The sequence below is a fragment of the Ranitomeya imitator genome, chromosome 5, assembly GCF_032444005.1.
Source record: "Ranitomeya imitator isolate aRanImi1 chromosome 5, aRanImi1.pri, whole genome shotgun sequence".
Taxonomy (NCBI): Eukaryota; Metazoa; Chordata; class Amphibia; order Anura; family Dendrobatidae; genus Ranitomeya; species Ranitomeya imitator.
The window spans coordinates 68,294,375-68,309,870 of NC_091286.1; the positions used below are offsets into that span (position 1 = coordinate 68,294,375).

At 44.8% G+C, this 15,496-nt stretch overlaps 1 protein-coding gene across 6 annotated transcripts in view; it reads right to left on the reverse strand.

Annotated features, from left to right (window-relative positions):
* The window catches only part of MACROD2 (mono-ADP ribosylhydrolase 2), a 2,991,260-nt gene extending 2,979,065 nt beyond the window's left edge, over nucleotides 1–12,195 (reverse strand). For 5 of the 6 annotated variants that reach the window (XM_069768759.1, XM_069768757.1, XM_069768760.1 and 2 more), the window contains exon 1: nucleotides 11,728–12,074. In XM_069768759.1, the coding sequence (XP_069624860.1) occupies nucleotides 11,728–11,776 (49 nt within the window). In that variant the 5' untranslated portion in view covers nucleotides 11,777–12,074. Of the gene's footprint in view, nucleotides 1–11,727 lie in introns of all 6 variants that reach the window. The other variant, XM_069768762.1, reaches the window with a different exon arrangement.
* Nucleotides 12,196–15,496: the final 3,301 nt, after the last annotated feature.

Below are 15,496 nucleotides of genomic sequence, written 5' to 3' on the forward strand. Positions count from 1 at the left end.
CCCAAACATGGGCAACACTTTTTTTTCCCATAAACATACTATAGACCATAAAAATAATTTTTGCAATTGGTTTTCATTACAAAGTTTGTACAGTTTGGCCTTTACAGGCTCCTTATTTCTCTATACATTCAGCTCTCAGGAATGTGAACACAATATTTTTTTGTTTGTATTTTTGTAGAGTCCAATTGAAAAAGCCCAGCAAAAAATGAACAACACGCACAGCAATGTAAAAATGACATTGCTGCACACATGTTTAGTTATTTCTTTCACTGCTTCAAAATTAGAAAAAAAAAAACGGGAAGCGGTTAACAAAAGGAGCATGTTATTCTTCAGGCATATTCTGATAGGTATAATTGCTGATGGACTGGTTTAGTGACATGCTCCCCCACCAGCCATTGTAAGGACAGGAGTACTGGTCAGTGAGCCAGGAAAGCGCACTTAGGTTGTGTGCCCACGATAAGTTTATGACGTGGTGTATTTTTGCTGCTTGAAAAACGCTGCGTTTTATAGTTCCAGGAAAGTGGATGGGATTTACAGAAATGTCATGCCCACTGTGCTTTTATTTACTCAGCATAAACCGACCTGCATTGCGTGTTTCAAACCACAACATGTCAATTTCTCATCCTGGACACAAGAGCTTTATATGCGGATTTTTCCAATAAACTTGAATTGCATGTGGAAAATACCCAAGTAAAAATAAAAGCATATGCGTTTTTTAGTGTTTCAACTGCAGAAAATGCGCATTTAATTTGTACATACGCACATGACTGTCAGTTTTGTCAAAGCGAAATACCATGAAGTATCAAAATCATCGCAGCTTGGTTTAAAACATGACACACGGAAAAAATAAAGTACTCAAATACATAATGGGAAAAAAAGTAACCAAGATCACTTAGGCTATGTGCCCACGACCAGAAATAGTTGCGTTATGGATGCAGCATATTTTCGCTGAGTTCTAATTGCTGCGCTTGTTTGTTAATACATGCAGATTTACTACATGTAATGACATTCTATTGGCCAAAATCCAGTGGAGGCTAGCGTCTCTGCTACAGAAATTAACATCATGCTGCGGCTCGTAAACCAGCACGGGGTGAGGGGGGGGGCAGCTTGTGCAGCATTAAAGGGAATCTGTCACCCCAAAATTCACCTATAAGCTGCGGCCACCGACATTAGGGGTTATCTACAGCATTCTGTAATGCTGTAGATAAGCCCCCGATGTAACCTGAAAGAGAAGAGAAACAAGTTAAAGTACTTGCAGTGTGCAGGCGCTGGGACTCTCTGACCTTTCCCGACACCTGCGCACTTTGCTCTGCCCTCAACAAGGCAAATCAATACGCCTGCGCAGGAGCCGCGGCAGGAAGCAAAGAAGAGAACGTCATCGTATGAAGATGGGAGGCGCATTACAGAATACTGTAGATAACCCCTGATGTCGGTGGCCGCAGCTTATAGGCGAATTTTGGGGTGACAGATTCCCTTTAAATAGAAGCACAGTGGGCATGAGATTTCTGTAAATCCCATCCACTGTGCTTGTAATGTAGAATGTTGGTATTCCTGATCATGGGCATGCAGCCTATAGACATCTGCATCATCAAAACTGACCAAAAGGTCATTGTGGGCACGTAGCCTAAGGAGTAAAAGTGGCCAAACTCTGTACCCAAGAATCTGAAGAATCTGTCAATTAGTTTGTTCAGACAGTCTTATTTGGACATCCGTATTGTATGTACATGTTCTGTGTTTTCATGGACACAACACGTAACCATTATAAATAATCTATGGGGCTGTTCACATTTCTGTTTTAAAATGACAAGTAACTTATCAGTCTTAGGCCACGTGCACACATTCGGTAATTGGTCAGTATTTTACATCAGTATTTGTTATCCAAAACCAGGAGAGGAACAATCAGAGGAAAAGTATAATATAAACACGTTACCACTTCTGTATTTATCACCCACTCCTGGTTTTGGCTTACAATTACTAAGGTAAAATACTGAATGTGTAAACGTGGCCCAAGTCTGACCTCCTCTCAGTTGATTTATACACCCAAAAAGTATAATGCGCAGGGAAACAGCCTGTAAAAATAAAACTGCAAGATGTATAATTAAACCCAATTGCAAGAATTTTTCTCTACCCCCCCAAAATATATATTTTTTTTATTAAAAAAAAAAAAAAAAAAGCCACACGATTGTCTTAAGAGGAGAATATATTTATCTCCTCACAAGACAACCCTTTTCTATGCACACGCACCATAATTTTAATTTAGATTTTTAACAAAATATCTACAAAATCAAATGTTTCTGGAGTGGCGGGAAACCCACTTCAAGGGTATGTGCACACGTTGCGGATTCTCTGCGGATCCGCAGCGTTTTTTGCAGTGCAGAAACGCTGCAGATCCGCAATTGATTTACAGTACAATGTAAATCAATGAGAAAAAAAAATGCTGCGCACACTTTGCGGAAAATCCGCTGCGGAAACGCTGCGGTTTAAAAGAAGTAGCATGTCACTTTTTTGTGAATCTGCAGCGTTTTTGTACCCATTCCTTTATAGAAAACCACAGGGGTAAAAAACGCAGCAAATCCGCAAGAAAACCGCAGCAAAAAACCAAAAAACATGCTGCGGAACCGCACAAAAAATGAGACAAATCCGCAGGTGCGTTTTCTGCCAGGAGAGGCAGAATCTGCACCAGAAATTCCTAAGCCTAATCTGCAACGTGTGCACATAGCCTAACTTTTGGGCCTGATCAATTAAATCCATTCATTCACTCCAGTCTAAGGCCGGCGTCACACTCAATAATAAGGTCCGTTTTTTACGGCCGTAATACGCCACAAAATTCCAAAAATGGTGATCCGTATGTAATCCGTAGGTAAGGTGTGGTTGCGTATTTTGCGCATGTAATGTTGCGTATGTAATCCGTATACCAACCATAATGCGTTTTTTTCACGCAACCTGACAAAATGGACATTTAACGGTTTTTGAGGCTGCAATTGCTTTAAATCACCATCAGCAACCCTATTTAAGGCCTCTACAACAGGTGGCACCCTCCCATATGGCCATTTTGTGGTTGTTGCATCTGTTGGTGTGTTGTGTTAATGTTTGCACCATGTCTGACCTCCAGCACTTAACCCCAACGCAGCGGGTTTTGTTTTACTGGGTCTTGTCGCGTCGGTTTGGCCAGCCATATCCTGTGATTGTAGATCCGCAAAGGAGAAGAATGTAGGTACATCCTCTTCTGACTAAACGCCTCACTAAAGGCCATTTTCAGAGGCTCTATACAACTCTGCGGGCACATCCTGACAAATTCTATGTGTACTGTCGCATGACCATCACAACATTTGATAGATTGTTGGAGATGTTATGTCCAGGTATCACATATCAGGATACCAGGATGCGCAAAGCCATATCCGCAGAGGAGCGGCTTCTCCTTACCTTACGGTATGTATTCAACATCCTCCCATACTGCATGTTGATGATCTTTTGTTGTTATGTGTTTGGTTCTAGCATGTATTTTCATGTATATGTGTACATTAGGGCACAAGCAGATATAAAAAAAGTGTTGGAAATGTTCTAGTGAAGTACCCCAAGTACATTTTTAGTTTTACAGCGTAAATCATATTTTAGACGAAACAAACAAAATTTGAGCTTATTCCTGTTTTTTTTTTTTTAGGAACTGTTTTAACCTAGCTAATTTATTTTTTTTGTCACTTTCAGCATCCTGACAACTGGATTGTCGTATGCGGGACTTCACCTGGAGTTTTTGATAGGCCGCTCCACAATTTCAGGCATTGCGCGGTCAACCTGTAGGCAAATAAGGGACAAACTGAAGGACCTTGTGATGCCTGAGCCAAAGCAGGCTGATTGGCTCAAAATATCCCATGGTTACAAGGAAAATTGTGACTTCACTAACTGCATTAGAGCCGTGGATGGGAAACATATCAGGGTACGTAAGCCGCCGAACTCTGGCTCCCAATTCTACAACTATAAGCAGTTTTTCTCTGTAGTTCTGTTAGCTGTAGTTGACAGTAACTACAGGTTTATAATTGTAGACATTGGGGCCTATGGCCGAACTGGAGACTCTAGGGTCTTCAATTCGTCCATTATGGGTCGGCGGCTATGTGACAACCAGTTAGATCTCCCACCACCACAACTCCTCCCAGGCTCCACTGCGGAAGCAGTGCCTTTTGTTTTTGTTGGAGATGAGGCCTTCCAACTGACCAGACAAGTCATGAGGCCTTATCCCCGCCGCAACCTCGACCACTGGCGGAGGATATTTAATTTGCGGCTTTCTAGGGCACGGAGACTTGTGGAGTGCGCCTTTGGTATTCTGGTGGCCAAATGGCGTGTTCTCCAGTCTGCCATTCAGCTCAGTGAAACTTCTGTGAATGAAGTAATCAAAGCCTCTGTAATTTTGCACAATTACACCCACATACATGATTGCTCCTCAGATGATATTGGTGAAGACATGTTGAGCAATGTGATTAGGCCTACACCACATGGCCCTCCTCCGCACCATCCCCTTTCTGGAATAAAAGTTAGGGATGTTTTTACAAATTATTTTGTATCTCCTCAGGGTGCTAATCCCTGGCAAGATTATGCTGTGTCTCAGTAGTGATGTTCTTTTTTACTTAATATATTATCAAAATATAATTTTTTCTGCCATTGAAACAGTACTGTGTGTGTTGTATTTCATTAACAGATGATTATGAACAGACCATATGTGTGTGATGTTAAAATGATTAGTCCACAAACATCAATTGGGTATTTGAAATTATTTTTAGTAAATGCAAAATCCTTTTTTGCAAAATTGCCACCATATTGGTTTTCTTTTTGGATTTTTGTTAAAAACAAAAAAACAAAAACAAAGTGTACATACACTACAATCTACCCAAATACATGGTATTGCGGAACATATAGTCACAATAAAAAAAAAAACATTACAGATCCCTGTAAGTTGGCGGGGGAGATGGCGGCAGCTCAGGGTCCTTTTCAGGGGGCCTTTGTTGGGCCAAATGGCCTCCACCCTGTGAGGATGATGTGGCTTGCAGAGCCGAATACAGGCCTTGGCCATATTGGTCAGTTGGTTGTTGTCCAGAATGTAATTGTCTCTGCCCATCCTGCTGACGGAGATATTGGTTGTAGTCATACCCAACCCCAAAAAGGCTATGTTGTCCAAACCCAGGTTGGGACCAGCCTACATTACTGGGTCTGGAAAAGTGGCCATATTGGGAATGGGGGTTGTAGGCTGCCATTTGGTGCAGTCCTGGCCTTTGCAGATTTTGGGGTGGGAGGGGTTGAGGTGTAGGCATACGTGGAGTAGGTGCTCCAAATCCTGATTGATCCTGCACCTTTTGAGGAAATTGAAGGCGCAAGAGGTTATTTTGTGAAAGCTGCCTTCTCTCCAGAAATGCAAAAACCTCATAGGGGTTAATTGGAGGGGTGCCAAGATCAATCAGGATTTGAATGCACCCTCTCACACGTAGCCTCACCTCACGCTGAAGGGGACGAAGATAACGGGCAAGGCTGCACGCAAATGCCTCCTCTCCATAGTTCGTGGCTGCCCTTGCCAAATAATTGAGGACGCCAGCGTCCACATCCCTCCTTGTAGCTTGCACCTCTCTCCTTCGGCGCCATCTCTGTAATAAAGGCCCAAGTGGCTGTGGGGAGGACACCTGTGGGCCAGTAGGACTGCTGCTCTGTGCTTGCTCCTCCTGGATTCCAGGATCATGTGGTGCTGATGATGGTGGTGGTGCAGCATCTTCAACACTGGCTGCTCTGCCTTGTGATGCCAAAGCTGATGTTCCCAGAATGATGGAGGTAGAAGATTACAAAGATGGGCCTGCCACATCTTCTTCCAGACCCACAGGAACTATAACAGGTTCGGATTCAGACCCGGTCTCCCTCTCTGTGAGGTTGGACTGTGTTCTGTTAGTAAACAATCAAGAATTTAAAAAAACATTAATATAAATTGACTAATTTCATAGCATTATTTAAGGACACATCTGTGACCTCATCTAAAGAAAAATATCTACACACAACCTCCGATACTCACAAGATCTCATTCTCTACTCCCCTGAAATCTCCTCTTCCCACAATGGGATACAAGATTTATCTAGTGTATCACCCCTACTGTGTAAACCAGTACCACAACACATCATACTGTCACCTACCATTGAAAGCTACACAAAGAGGCGGCAGACCCACCTCTTACAACAATCAGATAACCTGCATTAACCACAGATCAACAAAACCACTGCATGAACAGCTCTACCCTCGCCTAATGTATGATAACCCATCCCTTGTTGGAGCTTGTGAGGCTTTGCGGGCAGGGTCCTCTCTCTTCCAGGACCATTTTTTTTTTTTTTTTTTTTTTTTTTAAACAAACATTTGTTTGGGAATAGGTTGACCCCTACTTACATCTAAAGTGCCATTGAATAACTTGAAAAACTGATATTAATAAGACTAATTATAAAACTAAATGTGTAGTGTCGTTCTGACTTACTACCTTAGTTGCATCCAAAAAGGAAAGCTGGTCATAATAAATATATTTCTTTTTCTTTGGTGGTGCTGCTGAGCCACTTCTTGCACGCATCCGACGTTCCCGCCGGTACTGGTCCCTTATGCTGCGCCATCTTGTCATAACATCATCCACTGCAATGACATAGGAAAAAATATTGTTTACACTCATTATGCACATTGCTTAATACAGTTGGCATTGATATATCATCATTATTATCATTATCATTATTATTATTATTATTAGTTAGTTATATAGCACCATTAATTCCATGGTGCTGTACATGATAAAGGGTTTACATACAGGGTTATATATATACTAGCTATTGAACCCGTTCTACGCCCGGGTGGGGAGCATTTATATTGGTATATGGTCTCCATCCTGGTATGTGCTGCTCCATCCTGAGTCCCCATCCTGTCATGTGCTGCTCCATCCTGCGTCCCCATCCTGTCATGTGCTGCTCCATCCTGTGCCCCCATCCTGTCATGTGCTGCTCCATCCTGCGTCCCCATCCTGTCATGTGCTGCTCCATCCTGTGCCCCCATTCTGTCATGTGCTGCTCCATCCTGCATCCCCATCCTGTCATGTGCTGCTCCCATCCTGCGCCCCCGTTCTGTCATGTGCTGCTCCCATCCTGCACCCCCGTTCTGTCATGTGCTGCTCCCATCCTGCACCCCCGTTCTGTCATGTGCTGCTCCCATCCTGCGCCCCCGTTCTTTCATGTGCTGCTCCCATCCAGCGCCCCCGTTCTGTCATGTGCTGCTCCCATCCTGCACCCCCGTTCTGTCATGTGCTGCTCCCATCCTGCGCCTCCATTCTGTCATTTGCTGCTCCCATCCCGTGCCCCCGTTCTTTCATGTGCTGCTCCCATCCAGCGCCCCCGTTCTGTCATGTGCTGCTCCCATCCTGCGCCCCCGTTCTGTCATTTGCTGCTCCCATCCTGTCATGTGCTGCTCCCATCCTGCGCCCCCATTCTGTCATGTGCTGCCATCCTGCACCCCCGTTCTGTCATGTGCTGCTCCCATCCTGCGGCACCGTTCTTTAATTTGCTGCTCCCATCCATATGCCCCATACGCTGCTCCATAGTATATGCCCCGTATCAGGTGGCATAAGTAACAAATAGCTGTGGCATGAAATGCCACAGCCTCATGCCACAGCAATTTGTTACTTGCGCCACCTGATTCCTTTCCGCCGCCATTTTCTTGGTCCTCCTGCTGGCGGAATCGGCGCCTGCGCAGTCCACGCTTTCCGGCGCCATTTTCTTGAAGACAGGTGTGTCTTCAAGAAAATGGCGCCGGAAAGCGCGGACTGCGCAGGCGCCGATTCCAGCAGCAGGACCAAGAAAATGGCAGCGGAAAGGAATCAGGTGGCGTAAATAACAAATTGCTGTGGCATGAAGTGCCACAGCTTCGTGCCACAGCAATTTGTTACTTACGCCATTCCTTTCCGCCCATTTTCTTCGTCCTCCTGCTGCCGGAATCGGCGCCTGCGCAGTCCGCGCTTTCCGGCGCCATTTTCTTCAAGACACACCTGCAGTGTGTCTTCAAGAAAATGGCGCCGGCAGTGTGTCTTCAAGAAAACGGCGCCGGAAAGCGCGGACTGCGCCGGCGCCGATTCCGGCAGCAGGACCAAGAAAATGGCGGCGGAAAGGAATCAGGTGGCGTAAATAACAAATTGCTGTGGCATGAAGTGCCACAGCAATTTGTTACTTACGCCATTCCTTTCCGCCCATTTTCTTCGTCCTCCTGCTGCCGGAATCGGGGCCTGCGCAGTCCGCGCTTTCCGGCGCCATTTTCTTGAAGACACACTCCGGCTCCTCTGCCTGTGACTCGTCAGAGGGCGGCGCCGGCGCGCATTAAGAGTGTCATAGCGCCCTCTGAACTGTCAAAGCAGAGGAGCCGGGAGACGGAGCCGCACGCAGCACTGGAACGGGGAAAGGTGAATATACTTACCCTCCTGGCGGTCCCTGACTCTCCGGTGGAGATCGCGGTATGCGTTCAGTGCTTACGCATACCTCGATCTCCTGGGAGCGTTACTCTGTAGGGGCCAGACTGCGCCGGCGCTTGCGCCAGCACAGTCTATAAAGGCTTCGGACAGAGTGACGCTCCCAGCGTTATATTATAGATCCTTTACAGTAATCAAGTTTACAGTGAGACTGGTACAGAGGGGAGAGGACCCTGTCCTTGCGGAATTACATTCGATCATATTTGAACGAGAATAAAAAGCCTTCTGAAATGATTTACATAAAGTTATAAATCATTTTTTTTTTTTTAACAAGAGAAGGACATGGTCCACACCCATGTGTATGAGTTTTGTGTTAACAAAAATACTACACAACGCAACAACAATATTAGCTATGTACGTAAACACTTGATCGTGTTAATGATGATATTTGCTTTTGACAAAAAATTAGGCAAAATATCATACTAAAATTAAAAAAACATATCATCATGTAGGACAAGCATTTTTGAAGGTTACATAATGTCAATCCATTACTGTACTTACAAAGTTTGGTCTGCTCCGCACATGGCCGTTGGGCATAATCTGGGAGTAAGATCCCACATATGGTCCTCCAGGCTGCCTCTTTCCTGGCCCGATTGGAATAATTAGGATCCCTCTGGTCCCAGATTTCTGGCCTTTCCTAGACCAGGATGCGGAGCATATGTTTATGATGCTGGCCATGCTGTTTTGAACTCCGTGGAGGCGAGCACCAGACTCCCAGAATGTCTGTGTGGCTTTTTGAGCTAATTAGCATGTCTGAGCTTCCTGATTGAGGGTTTGCCACAATTCCTTGCACCTGGCGATGTCTGGCGTATTTCTCGCAAGCCACACTGCTGGTCTGTGTGTAATCCGTATTTTTCTCGCCCCCATAGACTTTCATTGGCGATTTTTTGCGCAATACGGTGACAAACGCAGCATGCTGCGATTTTCTATGGCCGTAGAAGACCGTATAATATGGATCAGTAAAATACGGCAGAAAGGAGTTGGGCCATAGAGAATCATTGTACCGTATGCAATCCGTATTTTCTGCGCCTCTCATACGTCCGTATAACTCGCTAGTGTGACGCCTGCCTCAATGTCATCACTGTAGTAAGATGTATCTAACTAAAGCTACTTTTACACTTGTCGAGATTTTGCGGCCTGTTTTTGTGGCCCCAATAGATTTCAATGGGGCAGCAAAAACAGGCTGCAATAATTCCACGACGTGCCATATGGCCGTATTCATGTCCGTGAAAAAAAAAATCTGCAGCATTTTCCGCATCGTGTGCACGTACCCTAAAAGGGCGATCTGCAAGTTTTTTTGTAGTCTGTTATTGCGGCAGACCGTGACAACTGCAGCAATACGGCCCGCAAAAAAACCCGGTAAGTGTAAAAGTAGCCTAAGGGCTCCTTTTCACTTGCGAGAAATACGTGTGAGTCCTGCATGTTAAAACTAAGCTCTGGCGCCGGTATTCCAGAGCGGAGCGTGCGGCTGCATAGCAATACATGGAGCTGCACACTCCGCTCCCAAGCGCTGGCGCCAGAGCTTGGTTTTAACATGCGAGACTCGCACGTATTTCTCGCAAGTGAAAAGAAGCCCTAAGAGGAGACTGCCTCTTAATGAAGCAGGTGTGACTCAACTGCTTTGCCCCTCAGTCCAAAAGAAAAAAAAAAAAGAGAGTTACTCCAGGTAGTGACTGGAGGACATAATATTTAATGGCATAAATGTTGATGAATTTGGTTCACCATGCCCCATCCAAGCTCTGCCCACTTTATCAGATCTGGCACGGTCCAGCATATAACTAATAAAATATATATATTATATCCTCTGCACTGCGTGAGAATTTTGTGACCTGCCACAATGTCATGAATTGGGCCTTTAATATCTTTTATATAACTGCAAACAACGTAACAATTCTGTCACTGTAAAGATAAGTTTACACTTTTCAGTTCTCTTGCAGTCTGGATGTGACTAGTTTGAGAAGCTTCCTTACCCATGTGAACTAAGCCTAAAAGAGATTTACAATAATGCAAATTAGTGACAGACAATAATGGACATAGTCGCCAGATACGGTGTCATATGCTGTGCAGTGCAACGTCTACTACCAGAAGTGCCACTTTAAAGGGACTCTGTCACCTGAATTTGGCGGGACTGGTTTTGGGTCATATGGGTGGAGTTTTCGGGTGTTTGATTCACCCTTTCCTTACCCGCTGGCTGCATGCAATATTGGATTGAAGGTCGTTCTCTGTCCTCCATAGTACACGCCTGCGGTGTGCAAGATTGCCTTGTGCAGGCATGTACTATGGAGGACAGAGAATCAACTTCAATCCAATATTGCAGCCAGCATGCAGCCAGCGGGTAAGGAAAGAGTGAATCAAACACCCGAAAACTCCGCCCATATGACCCAAAACCAGTCCCGCCAAATTCAGGTGACAGGTTCCCTTTAAAGACACTAATCTCTGGTTGATACGTGTGTATTGTTACAATGTTTCAAGGATAGAAGACCATAGAAATTACAATTAGGGGGGTCCTATGTGAACCTTGTCTTCACCTGCTCCCTGAGCAACCATACGGTTTAGGGGTAACCTCAGCATGACCGCTTATGGTCCCATCAATGGCTCGCTTCTTTCATTCCTGACCTACATGGCCATGTTCACAGGGAGGGTTTGACAGTGCGGAGAGGATTCCATCAGAATTTGTAGAAAAGAATAAACCGATTTTTTTTTTCTCCACCAGACACTATTTGAAATTCTTTGTCACGCTCAAAAAAAAACACTCCCGCAGCAGAGTAGATTTCCCATAGAAACAATAACGCGTTTGAAGAGGGGTTTTTTTTTGGACAGGTTTATTTCAAAATCCTCCGTGTGAACACAGTCTAGAAGCCCGGGGCCTCTCGTTAGTATGGAGGGTGGCTGAGAACATCTGCTCATTCGCTGCAGTGGTCAATAAGGGTCTCAGCACCCGGACCCCTTACGGAACAGAACTTCTAAAGTTTTTATTATTCTTGGGGGGGTGACAAACATTGCCCTGAAGGTACCGCTGTGGGGTCATCACCAGTGCTGACCCAGGTCGTCCTCTTGCCCTGACCCATGACAAGGGCACTGGGATGGTGCCCGCACAGGCGGCCGTGTGAAGTGTCAGCTCTGCAGGCGAGCACTGTACACAGGGGGAAGCAGCAGGCACAATGGCAGTACAGGGGATGAGCAGACACAGGATGGGCACAAGAAGCTGTAGCTACCTTTCTCTTCTCTCCATAGCCTTTTCTTCTTGCTGCCGCCGGTGTACATGCTGCTGTGCTGCTGCTGCTGCTGGGTGCTGGGCTTTAGCTGCGAGTTCCCCAGGCTCACACTGTGTGACACAATGGAGGAGAGCGGCACTGCCGGGACCCCTTTATGTTTCCTTCTATGTGTATGGACCGGGCGCAGGAGGAGCGCACACACCACAGCTGTGTCTAGGAGGCTGCCCGGCTCTGACACCAGCGGGTCACGCCCCGCACCGCCGCCCCCCGGCCGCTCTCTGCGCGCTCCTATAGGCCGGGAGATAGGGCCAGTCACTGACAGGGTGGGCGAGCGCTGACAGGACGCTGCGGACACTGCGCATGTGCATGTGCCCCGTGTGTTTGTGGGAGGTGACACGGAGCGGTGTGACACGGACACGGGGGAACGTGTGAGCCGGAGCTCAGGACGGAAGAGAAAGGTGAACGCACCAGGCAGCAGTGACGTCAGCGGTGCAGACCCACACCTAAAGTCTGAGGAGAAGCCCTCAGCAGCCAATCAGGGATTTGCTTTCATTTTACCACAGAGGTGAACGTCTGCAATGTGATTGGTTGCTATGGCCAACCGCATTGTTGTTATTTTGCCCTGTTGCTATGGCTGAGTGCTGTAGTATGAGGGAAGCTCTGCAGATTGTTTTGCAGTCCTTCTGCTCCCCACTGCTTCCAGTTTTCCCTCCTCTCCTTCCAAAACATAAAATCTTTCTTATTTTGTCCTGTCAATAGAATTGTATCAGGAGTTTTTTTTTTTGTAGAGGAGTGAGCGGTCATTTTTATTATGACCCTTTTGGCGTCTAGACGATTTTCGGATCTTATTATTCCATTAAAAAAACTATGATTTTTTTTTTTCAAATTTAAATTTTTTTCATTTCAGCCTGTGAAAAGTATCAGCTTGATAAAAGTCGGGACGGTCACACGCTCAGCTATACCCAAAATGTTTGCGGGTTTTATAGATGTTTCCACGTTCAGGAAACACTGCGTTTTTGACGCGTTGAGCCACAGCGTCAAAAACGCAGGGTCCAGATGTTACAGCATAGTGGAGGGGATTGAATGAAATCCCGTCTCCACTATGCATTAAAAGACGCATGCGGCATACCCGCGAAAATGCACATGCAACACATCTTTTAAGAATGCAGCATGTCCTTACATTGCAGAAGAAACAAAAGGACAACGCAGGTGACCTGCCAGTGACCTCAGGTGCAGATTTGGTCAGTATTTTACCTGCATAAAATCCTGACCAAATCCTGATGCAATCCTGAATGTGGAAACATACCCTAACAGTGGGACATAAATACAGAAAACTAAAAAACAGACATAAACCCCAATAGGTAACTGGGCATATCAGGAATATGTATCAATCATAAGTATAGAAAAGCAATATATGAAACTATTATGTCCAGTAGAAGTGTCTCTATAATATCTGTCAAAAAATACTCAGGCACAGGCATAAAATAGAAAGTGCTGATATAGTATCAAGAGCAGCCTTGAAAAAATTCTAATGAGATAATCTAATGAGTTAAAGGGACTCTGTCACCTGAATTTGGTGGGACTGGTTTTGGGTCATATGGGCGGAGTTTTCGGGTGTTTAATTCACCCTTTCCTTACCCGCTGGCTGCATGCTGGCTGCAATATTGGATTGAAGTTCATTCTCTGTCCTCCATAGTACACGCCTGCGCAAAGCAAGATTGCCTTGTGCAGGCGTGTACTATGGAGGACAGAGAATGAACGTCAATCCAATATTGCAGCCAGCATGCAGCCAGCGGGTAAGGAAAGGGTGAATCAAAAACCCGAAAACTCCGCCCATATGACCCAAAACCAGTCCCGCCAAATTCAGGTGACAGGTTCCCTTTAAGGTCACTGGCATTTAACCCTTTCATGACATGCGCTGTACTAGTTCTGCGCATGTCATGTCTCCCCCTTTGATGTGGGCTCTGTACACTGTGGCCTCTGTTCACACGGGATGCATTTTAGCACTGGGCAGCCCGCCATAGGGCGTTATTAATAGGCTGTAGCCAGATGCTTTGTATTCCTTGTGTGAACACGCCACATACAGAGTATTTTATCTTAGTGCATTGGTGTACCACACGGCCAAACCCTTATTGAAGTCTGGCTGTTTCATTAGGTATTGCACCTGTGCATTTGCTATTTTGTTTGGGTCCGCTGCACCCTGCTTGTGCATTTGTATTGAGGCCTATTTAGACAGGTAAGCATCTTTGCCTGTTTTTGGTGTTTTTTCTTGAATGTGTCCTTTTTTGGTGTTTTTCCGTTAAATGCCGCTGTCAAATGCTTGACAGCGGCATTTAACGCACTCTACCGACCATCGCACCAGAAATCGGTGACCCCATCATATGATCGTGGGTCACCGATGGATTGGCATGACAACCAGAGGTCTCCTGGAGACCTCTATGCTTGTCACTGCCGGATTGCTCTGAGTGCTGCCCGGTGGTCGGCTCTCATAGCAAGTGAGACATTCTGCTACATACAGGTGATCCGATAATTGCCTGTATGTAGCAGAGCCGATCGGGTTATGGCAACTCCTAGAAACAAAAAAAAAAAGTTGTAAAAATATAAAAAAAATTAACCCACTTTTGCCCCATTCAAAAGAAAATAAAAAAATAAACATACACATATTTGGTATCGCCGTGTTCAGAATCGCCCGATTTATCAATAAAAAAAAAAATATTAGCCTGATCACAAAACGACGTAGCGAGAATAAAAGTCAAAACAGTAGAATTATGTTTTTTGGTCACCGCAACATTGCTTTAAAATGCAATAACGGGCGATCAAAAGATCATATCTGCACCAATATGGTAACTATAAAAACGTCAGCTTGGCATGCAAAAAATAAGCCATCATCCAACCCGAGATCATGAAAAATGGAGACGCTACGGGTATCGGAAAATGGCACAATTTGTTTTTTTTAACACATTTTGGATTTTTTTTCACCTCTTAAATAAAAAAGAACCTAGACATGTTTGGTGTCTATGAACTCAAAATGACCTGGAGAATCTTAATGTCTTAATGGGCAGGTCAGATTTAGCATTTGGTGAACATGGTAAAAAAAAAATCCAAAACATGTTGTGGAATTGCACTTTTTTTTGCAATTTCACCTCACTTGGAATTTTTTTTCCCATTTTTGAGTAAAGATATGGTAAAACCAATGGTGTTGTTCAAAAGTACAACTTATCCCGCAAAAAACAAGCCCTCACATGGCCATATTGAATGAAAAATGAAAAAGTTATGGATCTGAGAAGAAGTGGAGCGAAAAATGAAAAAGGTCTTCGTCTCAAAGGGGTTAATGAATAGACCACCAGGTTAAGTCACAGTATCATAGTGAAGTGCTCAGATACATCAGTTCATGAGTCAAGGCACATGGGATAATATATAAAAAGAACATACAGTGGGGAAAAAAAGTATTTAGACAGCCAACAATTGTGCAAGTTCTCCCACTTAAAAAGATGAGAGGACTGTAATGGACATCATAGATAGACCACAACTATAAGAATCAAAATGAGAAAACAATCCAGAAATTCGCCTTGTCTGATTTGGCAATACTTATTTTGCAAATTATGGTGGAACATAAGTTTTTGGTCAAAAGTTAATCTCATTATTTTGTTATATATCCTTTGTTGGCAATGACAAAGGTCAAACGTTTTCTGTAAGTCTTCACAAGGTTGGCACAGACTGTTGGTTGAATGTTGGCCCATTCCTCCATGCAGGTCTCCTTAGAACAGTG